Below are 17003 nucleotides of genomic sequence, written 5' to 3' on the forward strand. Positions count from 1 at the left end.
TATGATCAGCAAGTATGACAAGATTCAAAACTCAAGTTAGATATTTAAAATTATAATAATTATAAGTAAATGGTCATAATATTGTACTGTATTATTCTGTCATATTTATTGCAAAATTATCCCAGATCAAAGAGATTCAATATTGTAGGTGGAGATTACCCAAACGTCACCCACGCGCCTTCACAGTACTTGAGTGTTTGTGGCTTATTCTGAATCCACGTACTATCTGTAACAGCGCACTTGTGCTTTATTTAGGTCAGAGGCAGATTCCAATTCAACGCAAACTTTCAAAGACATCACAACCTTCACCAAGATCCTGGACAGTCTCCTGGATGGATATGACAACAGGCTAAGACCTGGCCTCGGAGGTAAGCTTCAGACATTGTATGCAGGTTGTTGTACAGGGGCATATTCACCCCAGTGATTTGGCAATGCACTTCTAAAAGTGCTGGACTGCAAGAGACAGACTCTTAGGAAACCAAATTAGAATCAATACCTTGACCTTTAGTCCCCAGTAGGGGTCGAGCTGTAATGTTAACTTCCTGTAATAGTCTCTCCTTGTTTGACCCTATCTGGCAGGTAAATACCTACATTCTTCAAACTCCTAGTGAGCTGTTTATAGCTCTATATGTAGTAATAAATGTGTAGTGTTCAAGCTGAGATAATCCCTCAGAACAGAGGACAAAATATGACTTCTGTTTGACTCCTCTCGTATGAGACAAGAAGGGATTGACTTTGCTTTATTTGTATTTATTTGTCAACCACGACTGTAATCAACTTCCCTTATTGTTTAATTTTTAAATATTATCATTATTAACAATTTATTGTAGTCTGATAACATACGATTGTCATAAACTGGCTGGACATGCTGAAAGAATATTGGGGTAGGAACCAACAATAACACACCCAAAAATAACAAAAAATATTTGCACACACACACACACACACACACACACACACACACACACACACACACACACACACACACACACACACACACACACACACACACATATTTAAATGTATATTTTCATTTATTTATTTAGAGAATTACCCTGATTGGTACTGAGTGAAAGCAAAGATGGTGACTTGGATGTTAACATCACAAAAATAGCGACCAAAAATAATGGCCAACATCATGGTAAACATCTCTAAACTCGTTTGTCTATTTATTCTTTTTCAACACATTTCTGACCACTAGGTGGTTCAATGAGCCTGTCTAATATACACAGTACTGTATGAACATTTTCTCACACACTAGATGTTAATGATCATCCTCTCAATGATAGGTGATAGACATTGAATGCAGATGCATTCTTAGTGTATTAATCTGCTACTCTTTCTCTCTCTCTCTCTTTATATATATATATATATATATATACACACACACACACACATATGTACATATATACACACACACTCATATATATACATGTATATATATATATTGTATGTGTGTATATACTGTATATATATGTATACACACACACACACACACATATATATATATATATATATATATATATATATACACATACATATATATGGACACAAACATGTATGTATGTAAAGGTTGATGGAAGGATGGATGGCATGCTCTTTTGCTGCAATCTTAAAAATAGTCTTCATCATTGGTGAAACATGGTAACAGAAATGGCATTGTTGGTGGTTGAGTTATACAGTATCTGGTATTCGAAATCAAAGCTTGAAACCTTTTTAAAACTGAATTAAAAGGGATGATGGGGGAACTGTCGGCTCAGCAGCCCAGGTCATTTCATGCACGGTGCATGGAGAACAGGAGCAGTTAGAGAGCCGGCTGTATTGTCACCTTTGTCTGGAGACCCCTTGCTTGTTTTATGGCTAATTCTATGGGGTGAATCATTGTGTGGAGCAGGTCTTCACCAAACATAAATCACATTCAAAATCAATGAGCCAATTGTGGACATTCTCTCATGTAATATTAATAAAACAAGATCATTAGCATCAATCAGTATTTCATTTTAGTGTCTATGGCATTTTGCTTATTGTATATAATTTTTCAACCTTTCATTTGGTTTGGTACAAAAGATTTCATATGAACTGATAATTTTCGGAAGGGGAGAGAATCACTGGAGGCTCTTAGATACAATATAATGTTGTAATTATCACATTTTCAGTGACAATTGGCTATTGGGTTGTTTACTATATTTCTAAACACTGTTTCATGATAATTATTTTTTTTTTCCAGTTCACAATTAAGTCCCCAAAGGCAACACTTGTTTGTCTAATAAGATGAGGATTTCGTTTCATTCCTCACTGTAAATTCAGATTTGCCTTGTAAAACATCTACTATCTATTGAATTTATTGAATTTATTGGTCTCTCAAGACAAAAGAAGTAACTGCGCTCTGAGCAAGCTTTTCAAAGTAACCAAAATAAATCCCGTCTTAATTTAAGCATAAAAAATATAATAGCCTTACTGTTATCATTGCTGTTGAACTGGTTTGACATTTTACTATTTAAATTAGAGTATGTCTTGGGATCTTGGGATATCCATCGTTATATTCTAGTTTTATTGTTTAATTTTGTACTGCAAGTACCACAGCAAAACTTTTAATTATATTATAAATAGTTCTTGCCTGTTTGTTTTGGTCATAAAATTGCACTTTCAAAGTACAAATAAACATTATTTCACTCTAAATCACAACAGCTAACAGGTTTTTTATAGCTGTTTATGTGTATCATCTCACTCACATCTGTACATTGCTAGGAAACACATGACTTGGTGCTGCACCCACCCATTGGTTTCAAAATGTATCTTGAGTTCGAGCACTGAAAAGCCGAGAGAGAACGCATAAAATATTAAACAATCTTTGAGTAATGGCATGAAGGTTTTTATGATCAAGAGTTTGTTTCTTTTTAAATGAAAAAGCTTCAGAGTGAATCTGCTTTAGGAAAAAAAAAATCTAAATATAGGTTTAGCTACCAGTAGGTATGTATATATATATATATATATATATATATATATATATATATATATATATATATATATATATATATGTATATACACACACACACGCGCGCACACCCACACACGTAGCATTAGCCAACTATACTATACTTTAGGACATAAAAAGAAAATTATTCACTGACATCAAAGGTTCATTTAACCTTTCGTTTTATGATTTCCTTTTATTACTTGGGTGCATTAGGTGTCCAGTAAAAAAAAAAAAAAAAAAAAAACAGAACAGAAATGAGAAAAAATTTCATCTTCTCCGCCCATCGTGATCTGCATAAAGAAATGCTTCCTTGTCATCAGCGCCTAGTCTTCTTTGTGAATACAGGATCACATTTTTAAACATGGGATTTTGGCTTATTATTATGTGCTATCATTCTGAAATCGTTTCATTGGAAATCTCCTGAAATTGTAGTTTCCTGCTCTGATGTGTTGAAAAATGGTTGGTTGGAAGTATTGATAAGCATTTTCTCTAGACCTAAGCACTTTTCTCAACATTTCAGAGTGATTGTTTTAGATTCTACACATTTACAATGAAAACAGCTTTAAGACAAAAAAACGCCCTTCTTCTTTAGTGTATGGAGGGCAGACATTTGTTACTCTGTCTTATGTATGTCATTATGTTTGTGTTGGTTATGATTTTAAGCAATGAGTAAATGTGCATGTGGGTTGTCTCAGCAGGTGTTTCTTTTTCCAGTTTGATATACGTAATGATTTTCACAAAGTCCATACTGAAATATTGGAATCCAACTGAAAAAGAAAATAAATCTACTCCAGCATGTGGGGAAATTATGACAGTGGCAGCACAGGTTCTGCAGAGCTGACAGATTATATCAACCTCCCTCTGCTGTACATGGAATCAGTCTAAATGGGAATTTATGTTTGGTGTCTCCAGATTGAATGAGGTTTGGCACTTTACCCCGCGGTTATACCTCAGCGACAGAATAGTAGCAAATCACCAAATGACGAAGTGCAGGCGGGCACACCTCACCTATCACCCACCCTGTGGGATTTAAAAAGAAAAGAAGATTAATAGATGACTAAAAAAAGTTGAAAATTAATGGAGAGCATTCTTCTTATGCGAACCTGTCCCCTTTTTCATTCTGACATAAATGCGTGTGCACAAGACTATCCCCAATTTTGAGACAGCTGGTCAGATGATGTGTTCAATGGCCAGGATTGATCAGCATTTTCATACTGAAATAGGATGCTCATTGTTGATATTAAGGCTTACTATGTCACACTGAAAAGGAAAGAGCTACTAGATTTATTTTGATGCACAATACGTTGGGAAAGCTGTAAGACACATATATTTAACTCAGCTGAATTGTCATCGCAACTGGATTTGGTTAGTCCAAAACAAGTTCTGTCGCTAGGACAACATTTTCCAAAGAGCACCATGACCTGGATGACTCAGAGCCGTCAGAGACCTCACCTGACTGTATCCTCATCTCTCACACCAACTACCTTCATATCCTCTCTCACTACCTTTCCGTTTATCCTGGCTGATAGTCTTTTATCGCATTGCGCCCCTGACACTTTTCTCCACCCGTTCCAGCCTGCTTGAACTTGTCTCTTTTCCTTTTTTCCACACTCTCTGTTGCTCTGGACTGTTGACCCCAAGTACCTGAAATCCTCCGACTTCTTGATCTTCACATCCTGTAGCCTCACCATTCCACTCGGGTTACTCTCATTCACATACATATTCTTTGTCTTGCAGCAACTAACCTGCATTCCTCTCTTCTCCAGCACATACCTCCACCTCTCTGGATTTTCCTTAACCTGTTCCCTGCTCTCACAACAGATCACAATGTCATCTGCAAACCATGGAGATTCCTGTCTAACCTCATCTGTCAGTCTGTCCATCACTACTGCAAACAAGAAGGGGCTCAGAGTTGATCCCTGATGGAGGCCCATCTCCACCTTGAGTTTCTCTCTTACCCCTACAGCACACCTCACCACTGTCTCACAGCTAGCATACATGTCCTGCATCAGTCTAACATACTTCTCTGCCACTCCAGATTTCCTCATACAATGCCAGAGTTCCTCTCTTGGCATCCTGTCATGTTTTTTCTGAGTCTACAAAAACGCAATGCAGCTCCCTCTGGCCTTTTCTGTACTTCTCTATTAGCATTTTTTAAGCGAGTACTGCATCTGCCGTACTCTTTCTAAGCATGAAGCCATACCGGTGTTCACAAATGCTGACTTCAGCTCTCAGTCTAGTTTCCCCTACTCTTTCCCATAACTTCATTCTATGGCTCATCAACTTCGTCCCTCTATAGTTGCTGCAATTCTGCACACCCCCCTTATTCTTGAAAAAGGGTACCATCACACTTCTTCTCCATTCCTCAGGCATCTTCTTACTCTCTAAGATCCTGTTGAATAATCTAGTCAGAAACTCTACCACTGCCTCTCCTAGAAACTTCCACAACTCCACAGGTATATTATCAGGGCCAACTGCCTTTCCACTCTTCATCCTCTTTAATGCTTTCCTCACTTCACTTATGCTAATCTCTGCTTCTTTGTGGTCTACAATAGTCACCTTCTCTACCCTTGCCTCTCTTTCATTTTCCACATTCATCTGCTCTTCAAAGTACTCCTTCCATCTTTCCCTCACTCTTCTAGCATCTGCCAATACATTTTCCTCTCTATCCTTAATCTCCCGGACCTGTTGTAATCCTTTCCATCTTTATCTCTCTGTTTCGCCAACCTGTAGAGATCATTCCCTCCCTCCTCACTGTCTAACTGTGCAGACAAGTCATTGTACGCCCTTTGTTTAGCCTTTGCTACCTCTATCTTTACCTTACGTTGTATCTCCCTGTAGTCCTGTCTGTTCTCTTCAGTCCTCTCAGTGTCCAGCTTCTTCTTTTCTAACCACTTTCTCTGTATATAGTCCTGCACATTCTCATTCCACCACCAAGTCTCCTAATCTACTTTCCTTCCAGATGATACACCAAGTACTCCCCTACCTGTCTTCCTGATAACACTAGCTGTAGTTGTCCAATCATCTGGAAGCACTCCCGGACCACCCAGAGCATTTCTCAACTCCTCCCTGAAAACCATACAATACTCCTCCCATTTTCAGCTTCCACCACTTTGTCCTCTTCTCTGCCTTTGTCCTCTTGATCTTGATAACCAGAGTCATCCTACAAACCCCCATCCTATGCTGTCCGGCTACACTCTCACCTACAGCTACTTTGCAGTCACTGATCTCTTTCAGGTTACCTCTACACAAGATGAAGTCTACCTGCGTGCTCCGTTCTTATAAGTTACCCTACATTCCTGTCTTTTCTGGAAAAAAGTGTTCACTCCAGCCATTTCCATCCTTTTTTCAAAGTCCACCACCATCTGTTCCTCTGTATTCCTATCCTGTATACCAAATCTGACCATCACTTCTTTATCCCCTCTATTGCCTGCACCAACATGCCCATTAAAGTCTGGACCAATTACCACTCTCTCATCTCTGGGGATATTCTGCATCACTTCATCTAGCTCATTCCAGAACTTCTCCTTCTCCTCAAACTCACATCCCACCTGCGGGGCATAGCCACTAACAATATTGAGCACTACACCTTCAATTCCAGTTTCAGACTCATAAGTCTATCTGATATTCTTTTAACCTCCAGAACATTTCTAACCATCTCTTCCTTCAGGGTACCTACTACTCCATTTTTCTTCCTGTCAGTACCATGATAGTACAACTTAATGCCTGCTCCTAAGCTTCTAGCCTTACTACCTTTCCACCTGGTCTCCTGGACACACAATATATCCACCTTTCTTCTCAGCATCATATCGACCAACTCTACCTTTTCCTGGCATAGTCCCGATATTCAAAGTCCCTACTCTCAGTCCCAGGCTCATGCGTTTCCTCTTCTCTCTCTGCTTCCGAACACGCCTTCCTCGTCTCCTTCTTTGACCTACAGTAGCCCAGCTTCCATTGGTACCCTGTAGGTCATCGGAACCAATGGTGGTTGTTGTTAACCCTGGCCTCGACCAGTCCAGTTTGATCTGGTTATTACGTTTGATGCACATGTTTGGTTTTGGCAAAAGTTTTACACCAGATGCCCTTCCTGACCCAATCCTTTGCATTAACATGGGCTTGGGACCGACTCAGGGAGACACTGGCCTGTGCCGTCCTGAAGCTGCATTTGAGACCTCACCAGACTAATGTATCCAGTATATCCACAGGAATTTAGAATGGATTGTGATAAAATGTCTCTAAAGTGACCTGAAAATAACCAAAAATCATAAGCTGAAAATTGGAGGGGATATGATTGATTGGTCTGCATCAAAAAATTAGAATATTACCGGAAATGGAAAAGAGATGACCAAATAATTTGAACACACTTACCTGATAGTGAGGGATAAATGACCTGAACTTGGCTAAAAACAATACAGAAAAGTCATAAGACATGGTTACCTGAAAAATAAAAACACTGCTAACCCAAAGGCTCACTACGTCAATGATTATTTTTTAAATAATCTGATAACACAGATGTTCATACACACACACATATACACACGCACACACACACACTAAACAAACTGAAAACAAACTGGACAAAAGAAAGAATGAAACCTAAGAATTAGTGTTTGAAAATAGATCAACCATACTTTCCGAGACACTGGAGGACCTTTCTAAAGTTCATTCACTTGTCTCTCCCTACAGACAGAGTAACGGAGGTCAAGACTGATATCTATGTGACCAGTTTCGGTCCAGTGTCGGACACAGATATGGTAAGTCTCCCGTCTCACCTCGCCTTGCATCATCTCACGTGGGATCACTTTTGAGACAAGGGTGATACTAACCTGCTGATGTTCACAAGTTGCCTGCAAAGAACCTTTTGCAAACGTCATTCTATTATTGTGATTTAGAGTATTTGTTTAATGGAATGCAATGTTGCTAATTTTTTTCATGTGTTAAAATACGTAATTGAGTTTTAATCACCCCTAACAATGAGCTTTTTGCTGAGGCTTAGGTATTTTCAGCTATGTGAAGGATTTTAAAATCACTAGAAGTGTTCTCGGTTAATATTTTATTATATCCGACCTCAGGATGTTTTGAGTTGTCCCTGAAGCAAGTCGTCCTACTAGTACCTACAACAGAGTGAGGCATGCTGATGAGCTTTGATTACCTCTAAATTGACAACACTGACCAGATCGTACATGAGAACGACCAAACAGATGTTAATTTATGGATATTTTAGTTCATCGTTTAGTTGAAAAGCAATGGTTTCCTTTCTATCTGCGGGTGTATGAAGTTTATATGTATTAACCTTTGATGTATGTTTTTATTTTATTTCCAAATTTTCTAAAATTCTGTATAATGCCCCTATATTAAGCGTCTTCATTATTTTGGTCACACATTACATTAATGGCTTTATGGAATATCTCTTTTCATGTCACTATTTTTTTAATATAATTGTTGAGATACATGATTATATGACACAAACATCTGAATAATCAAATACATGATACAGCCCCCTTAAAAGAAAGGAACACAATGTGAATATCAGATTGCTGAAAAAAATAAAAAAATAAAAAAAGTCGGAACACAAGGTTCTTGTCAAAGACTCAGTGTAAAGCCGACACAACTCTTCAAAAGGGTGGCATTGCTGGGCCGGTTCGGATGTAATTATCCATATCCAACTGATAACATCTTCCAGACAGAGACCTGTCAGCACCTCTTGTCTGGTTGCCAATGGAAACCCAGCCACTCCAGTCAAGGGAGTGATGACATGACAAGGGTCAGACTGTTTTCATTAAAATTGGGATCTGATCATCTGCCACCACTCATGTATTATGCATGGAGCATAAATCCTAAACCGTAATTATTGTAATGACCTAAAATAATATTAGTAATAAAAAAGAATCTTACATGAAGTGTACCAGTTTACAAGCCAAAACTGTACAGTTTTAACATTTGATCTTAAAATGTGTTTTTCTTCTACCAGTTTCCTTGAATAGTGTGAGCTAATGCTATCAACTATGCTTTGTCTATTGCTGTTGCTTCTCAGGTGAAATATGCTGTCTAGTCAATGTTGTATCGATAAATTTCAGTTCCTATCCTAAAGTATCCTAAACATGATTGAATTGCAATGCCACTTTGTCCCGTCCATTCAGAATCAAGGCAAACTGTCGTATCGGTTGGGAAGCAATAACGTAATTGCTTAAATGCAATAAGCCTTCAGATAAATTGTGATCCCAAGCCTCCTGAGGATTGATACTTTTCTAGATGATTTTAAAAAAAATCACAATTTCAGCCATTGAAAATGCCTTCACTGATAAAGCTCCAAACTGACCCAGAGTCATTTCATTCCGCCCTCTGAGCCTTATATCCCAGGAGAGTTTGAGGATCATAGCAATCCTGATATTCCTTTTTATTGTCACTGTAGCAAAAGTTTGTAGCGTTAACCCCACTTACAGTGTGTTTTTATCATATAAACTGTTATTGCCTGCACAGAGCATCATGCAAGTTGAGTGTCAGTTCAGGAACAACGTTGATGGAGTTTCCAGCTTGTGAGGAATCACATGCTGTTCATGGTTTCTGAACCATGAATCACTGATGATGTGCTGTCGCTGTTTGGAAGTGATAAGCTAGCTAAGTGATACATGGACCAGGGGTGGGGGAACCTTTTTCCAATCAAGGTGGTCTGTTACAATGTTTACAACACCCTTTGATGTCTGTACAAGTTTACTGACAGTCTATAACCCTGATATCTCTAATCTGATGACTTGAACTGCAGCTCTTAGGAGAAAAATCTGACTTCGGGTGGTCGGGCTGATGATGCGCCTTGCGGCTAGTGTGCTGCATTTGGGTCAGTAAGTCTTGTGGAAACTGTGAGTCAGACCGAGAAGAACTGCTCACAGCAGCAGGTCTTTGCAAACAGAGGTGCAATCTTAGATGTGAGTCTCTTCAGAATGGAAAGATCTGTTGAACATCGAAATGATTCCTAGACCTCTTGCAGCTTTGAGCTCTTTCTTCCTTTGCATTTCATTGACTTTTTGTTGCTGCTTTTACAGTAAATGTTGAGGGAAACCTGTGTGGACATAATTGTCAAATTTTCTTGTCATGGAAACATTTGTATTCACGTTTTTTCCAGGATTGAATCCTTTATTGTGGGAAAAAAGCTAATTACCAAGGTATAACAGCAACATAAGACCGTGGTAAACGGGAGCTTAATATATGAAACAAGAGAGTAACATCAAACAAATATTAAAGCTGTGTCTGGGCCATGAATTGCCCTCAATAGGGGCCAAAAGACGGACAACATACACAAGCTCTGACTATAGACTGTTGGGGTCACTATGCAATTTTCTGTTCTACAAAGAATTAAATAATTTCCTTTACTTGTATTTATAATTCACCTTGGGGGCTCAATCCTGCCCTCATTGGCTGTTGCATACTCTCTGGAGCACGAAAGACATCCATCTCTTTTCCATTCCTACAATGTTATAATGGATAGAGAAGTTGCAGTCACACCAGGATGCAAAATCAATAACTGGACTTTAGACGTACGACTATTTTTTCTATTTAAGGTCATCAAAATGCAAGATAATAAAATAATCTGGGGATATATGACAGTATGAAATGAACATAAACTATTTGTAAAATGCAAATAATCACATGAATCAAGTTACAACTTTTTTCACAATCTCCAATATTCAGTTTTTCATAACGATTACTTGGTAATATTTATGTTGTAAGGTCAAGTTAGATAGATCATTTACGGAACCGCATGATTAATAAAGTAGCAGAGCCTAATAAATACTATTGATGCCTTTCAAGAACAAAAGCATAACAAAAGAAGAGAAAAGACCAGCCAGGGAGGCGACCATTAAAGACTCAATAAAGGATGTTGTTGAATACAAGGCTTGTGAAATGACATTTCAGTATCTGAATACAAGCGTATACGATGGGCTACTGTGTCCAAGGATACAGTTATTTTGAAGCTAGACAAGCTCCTCTTTAATTGTGTATCTCTTTGTCAGATGTGCCACACAGCAGCGCTCTAACGGTTCAAGAATGTCATTGATGTTGAGCATTAATACGGTGTTTACAGTGCCACTGCTCAACAATGGGTTTCTACGTTCCACCATAGATTGTAGCATCCTTGTATTCTTTGAAATGTCATTAGGATGTGTTTGTGTGCATATATGGTTTGGCTTCTGTCAACATGCAAATTGATCTTGCTCCCTGAAAACCCCTTTTTGCAGAATTAACCCCAATCCCTGCTTTGACCAGGCTTTATTACATAGCATAGGCCATATTACTGTTCCTGACCTTGTTAAAACTTTTCCTTTTTGACACACTGCACTTGTATCTCAGCATTAGTACTAACACTTGTGGCGAATGAAAATAAGCGAAACTTAAACCAAAAAGGAATTCATTGTGTGCAATTTTATGGGCTATCATTCATACATTGTCTTTACTTCTTATCCTGCACTCAATACTGCATTGATGCTGGGAGAAATCTCAGCTAAGAGAGAAGTGGGGTGCAACCTGGAATGGATATCAGGGCTACATATAAAGACAAAAAAAAAAAAAAAATGAAGAAATTAATGTATGTATGTATATGGTTTTGAGATGGCTATTTGGTAGAGTGGTCGCTTCTGACTTCCGACTACTGGTACTTCGGATCTTCGGTGACTGAGTTGCACTGTTTGTAAAACGCTTGGGATAATAGCGTCAGCCAAATGACTGTAATGTAATGTAATGACATACAATTATTCACTCTCTTATACACAACTATGATTCATTAAAAACCGCTGCAGGTTATTGGGCAACGGGAGGATCTTTGTGTTGTGAGGCGTGGTGCTATTGGGCTATTACTTATTAGAAGTTTTTATTTTCCAATTGCAACACCATTGGCTTTTGCTGTCATTTCATATGAGTGGACTGATGATTCAATAATTCAAATATCCATGGTATTAGCTGTATACAGTGAGGGATGACTTAAACTAAGTATTTTTGACACTTTACCAAAATCATTATTAACATATGGAATTCTTACTTTCATAGGTAATTGGTAATTTCTACCACTTCTATTTTTAAAGTGCTTAATCTTATTGAATGCTGTTTAAATTAAACATTTCTGAAACTTAGCTTGTGTGGACAGAAAAACTACAGAATAAAAGCCTTGTTCTCCAAAATGCCCATTTATAAGTGGGTAACACTGCCCCCACCCACACATACAAAGGCATAGCCAAATATTTGATTTTACCCCGCCCCCACACACACACACACACACACACACACACATACACACACACACACACACACACACATGGACAAACGGACAAAGCCTTAAGAGCTTTCTTCAGTTTTTTCCATCACAATCTCCCGCATCAGGCCTCCTACCCGCCCCCACCTGGCTCTTTTCAAATATTTAAGTGTCACAGAAACAAGCTGGGCAGAGGGATGGAAGTGGTTGTGATCAAGACACTACCTTCAAAAGACAGAAGAGAGATGCTCTCATGTTTAATTCATGCCATGTCTCCATCAAACTTGCAGCAGATGATTTCACTCTACCACAGTGCGTATCCTTTTTGCTGCCTTTGATAGCTTGGCTCTGATACAGACCCACACGCACACACAAGTTTATGACAGAGAGAGAGAGAGAGAAAGACAGATAGAGAGAGAGACACTTGTCTCTCCCTCTTTCTGCTGGATTGGATGGATCCCTGCTGTTTTTTTTTTCTGCCAAGCTGTTTGTGAAGGTTTCTTGTGGCTGGATTAGAATGTCCTGTCTGTGCTTGTCAGACAAATACTGAAAAGCAAAACAGCAAGTGACTTTGAAAAGATCTAATAAACCTGATTATTTACCATCCCTGTTCTGACGGCCAGAGGAGGATATTCTTAAGCCTCTATATAAATAGGCGGTGTCATATGCAAACATATCAATTTTTGTGTCCACGCACCAAAAGATACATTAGAGATTTGAGCTTTCAGTATTGTAAAATGCGGGGTTGAAACCCCTCTGGGGGTAGCAAGATAGCATTAGAAATACAGAGGAAGTGTTTTAAAATGAATATTTTGAAACTAATTCATGCACAATTCTTTGAAATCATGAAATTTTAACAAACCTGCCAAACAAATCTCCTTTTCATTATTAGTTTTGTAAGAATTTTGTAAATTTCTCTGGTTGTATTGTTATTTTCCCCAATTATTTATTCATAACAATTTCTCCTTTATTAATCCCAGTGGGGAAATTCGTTCTCTGCAATTAACCCATCAGGGATGAACCATGAGCAGTGGGCTGCTGTCCACCAGCATCAGGGGAGCAGTTAGGCGTTCAGTGTCTTGCTCAACAACACTCCGACACACTAGGAAGAACCGGAAATTGAATCAGAAATGTTCGGTTCCAAAAATAATTGCCGTAACTCCTGTGTCACACCGCCCCCAATTCAGCTCATTTGCATTTTTTTCTAGGAATTCATTATTCATTTTATTTTTATTACAAAAAATGTCACATGTATCTTCAAAAGCAAATGAAATCTGGAAAAAAAAATCTCAAATTTTAGTCTATATATGTGTTTGTGTTTTTCATATCACCAAATCATTGTTCACAGAGACACTTATGAGAACATGTTTTTCATGTTTTTGATCACTTTCTGAATAACAATATTTTTATCTAAACATCCTGATATGAAGTTCTTAGGGGAACAAAATCTGTCCTTGTTTTTCTGAACACAGAGTAATTTATTTCTATGTTTAATGATTATTTTTTGGGTGGCACAGTGGTGCTGAGGTTAGCATTTCCATCACACCGAATTTTCTGTGTGGAGTTTTGTTTTCTCCGTGTTTGTGTGGGTTTTCTGTGGTTTCTCTGGTTTCTTCCCGCCAACTAGAAACATGCATTAGGTTGACTGAAAACTCTTGGCTGCCCAGATGTGTGTTCTCTGCTGCTATTTGTGGCTCTGTGATCGAGCGGTGAGTGGCCCAGGGTGCGCCGTCTCTTGCCCAATGATGACAAAATCTACTCGCTGCATAGAATGTGGGAGAGACAGAGCTATGGATTTTTTTCCAGTTGGTTGGTGTGACTGAAGGCTTGCATGATGTTGATGTAAACTGTGGCTGACACTTGCCTCGGGTAACAGCTGGATCTGAAACTGAAGGACAGGTCTAAACCCAGCCAGGTGTAAAGCTCGGCCAAGCTGTGATTACGCAACTAATTCTATTTGAGATTGAAGATCTGACAAGATCTAGATGTCTTAGACATATTTAGCAAATTTTAACCGCTAAGTGCTACTAATGGCTGAACGGATTTATATAGCAGTATCATCCCCCAAATATAGTGTACCACTAACAATGCTTGTTTTTTTCTGCTTTTTTTCTATTTTTGTCAGTTCAGCAATTACAATTACAGATATCATACAAATGTCTAAATTAGATAAACAAAGATCTCAGTTGGAAAAGCAACAACCTATTCTGTCAATTAATATCCATGCCAAAAGTATAGCACTGCACAGATAGATAGATAGATAGATAGATAGATAGATAGATAGATAGATAGATAGATAGATAGATAGATAGATAGATAGATAGATAGATAGATAGATAGATAGATAGATAGATAGATAGATAGATAGATAGTAAAAAAGAGCAGAACACAAAGAACATACAATACATATTAATATAGATATGTGTTAATCAAAGAAATATTATACATATTGAAACCACATTAAGATTTCAATTATAGTCTAGCTTATACATTATATACATTATGTAGTCTGCTGCACTATGTTAGAAAAAGGATATGCAGAACTGTGGCAACTCTAGAAGGATAAAGTATTTGAGCTGTACAATGAAATTATGGGAAAGAGTAGTAGAAATTAGACTGAGAGCAGAAGTCAGCATTTGTGAACAGCAGTATGGCTTCATGCCGAGAAAGAATACTACACATGCAGTATTTGCTTTGAGAATGCTAATAAAGAAGTACAGAGAAGGCCAGAGGGTGCCGAGAGAGGAACTCTGGTATTGTATGCGGAAGTCTGGAGTAGCAAGGAAATATTATATATTATATGTCCTGCACCACTCTAACTGATGCAGGACATGTATGCTTGCTGTGAGACAGTGGTGAGGTGTGCTGTAGGGAAGTTCATGGTGTAAGTGGGACTCCATCAAGGATCAGCTCTGAGCCCCTTCTTGTTTGCAGTGGTGATGGACAGACTGACAGATGAGGTTAGACAGGAATCTCCATAGACCATGATGTTTGTGGATGACATTGTGATCTGTAGTGAGAGCAGGGAACAGGTTGAGGAAAATCAAGAGAGGAGGAGGTATGCGCTGGAAAGGAGAGGAATGACGGTTAGTAGCAGTAAGACAGAATATATATGTGAATGAGGGTAATGGTGAGGCTACAGGGAGTGGAGATCGGGAACTTCCAGAGCAACAGAGAGTGTGGAAAGAAGGTGAAGAGACTGGTTCAAGCAGGTTGGAATGGGCGGAGAAAAGTGTCAGGGGTACTATGTGATAGAAGACAATCAGCCAGAATGAAAGGAAAGACAGTGTACAAGACAGTGGTGAGACCAGCAATGCTGTATGGATTGAAAGCAGTTACAATGACCAAAAGACAGGAGGCAGAGCTAGTTGTCGCAGACATGAAGATGCTAAAGTTCTCTCTTGGAGTGACAATGAGTCAATGAGCCTCTGATAGAATGAGTCTATCAGAGGAATAGCATATGTTAGATGTTTTGGAGAGAAGGTCATGGTAGGGTCATGTACAGAGGAGGGATAGTTAATATATTGGTAGACAGATGCTGGAATTGTAGCTGCCAGGCAGGAGGTCTAGAGGAAGACCAAAGAGAAGATTTACGGATGTAGCGAGAGAGGATATGAGGGTAGTTGGTTTGAGAGAGGAAGATACATAAAATAGGGTTAGATGGAGAAGGGTGATTCGCTGTGGCGACCCCTGAAGGGAAATACCAAAAGGAGAAGAAGAGGCTCAGCTGCATGTCCTGATTTTATATACAGCACATCTTTATGTCTGCACTTATAAAGCTCTACAGTTAAACCACCTCACTTGGTTCACTAAAAATTGGTTTCAAGAAGAGTTTTAGTATTTTCATTTTAGATTTTCTGGTAGTTTTGTACGTGACTATTTTACATTATAATATTTATTACTTAACTACCTCTACTGCACTGTCCACATTCTGCTGTGTGAATTGAAATCACCACACTCCAGGATTATTAAAAGCATATTCTGCTCTATTCTATTCTACAATGCAGACCCAGTGCATTTTTCTCTTCTTTATCCCAGGAATACACTGTGGACGTATTCTTCCGTCAGAGTTGGAAAGATGAGCGATTAAAGTTCCACGGCCCGATGAACATTCTGCCTCTGAACAACCTCATGGCCAGTAAGATCTGGACACCTGACACATTCTTTCACAACGGGAAGAAATCTGTTGCCCACAACATGACCATGCCCAACAAGTTGCTGAGGATCATGGAGGATGGAACCTTGCTTTACACTATGAGGTAAATAGTATTCAAAAAATTGTATCAAAAATAGATTTATTTACCATTCTGAGGCTTTTAACATTAGCTGGAGCCAACTTTGATTTCTATTTAATAGAAAAAGGTGACCACAGTGATGTTAAGACAAGGTATCTATCCACAATGTAGCCATGCTTCAAAATGTTTAGCCGTCTTGTTAGTGTGAGACAGTTATCAACAAATGAAAATTGGGCTGTTTAGACATTAGTTTTAACAAGTGATTAAGGCCATTGAGTCGAATGGAAAAACACATAGTGAGTTAGTTAACGGAGTGAGTTAATGATGCGCTGTATGTTTGCATGCAATGGAGTCATTACCAGAAGACAGAAAGAAATCAGATTTGTGCATTTCTACATTTGCAATAGTTTTTCCTCTTTTATGTGAAACACCACGTTTAGATATAAAAGACAACTGCATAACGACCGGTCCCAAAGTTATTACAGTTATTGCTAGGTTGGTATCACTAACTTGCTGCTATAATGGCTGGTTAAACGGAAACATTTCTGCA

General features: G+C 38.6%; 1 protein-coding gene across 1 annotated transcript in view; it reads left to right on the forward strand.

Annotated features, from left to right (window-relative positions):
• gabra2a (gamma-aminobutyric acid type A receptor subunit alpha2a) overlaps positions 1–17003 on the forward strand; it is a 33039-nt gene that overhangs the window by 4045 nt on the left and 11991 nt on the right. Inside the window, exons 2-4 of the mRNA XM_086160329.1 lie at positions 256–368; positions 7664–7731; positions 16257–16477. Of these exons, the coding sequence (XP_086016455.1) occupies positions 256–368; positions 7664–7731; positions 16257–16477 (402 nt within the window). The remainder of the gene's footprint in view (positions 1–255; positions 369–7663; positions 7732–16256; positions 16478–17003) is intronic.

Source organism: Fistularia commersonii, chromosome 15 (assembly GCF_037954325.1).
Source record: "Fistularia commersonii isolate RoL2024-O1a breed Wild chromosome 15, RoL_Fcom_v1.0, whole genome shotgun sequence".
NCBI lineage: Eukaryota > Metazoa > Chordata > Actinopteri > Syngnathiformes > Fistulariidae > Fistularia > Fistularia commersonii.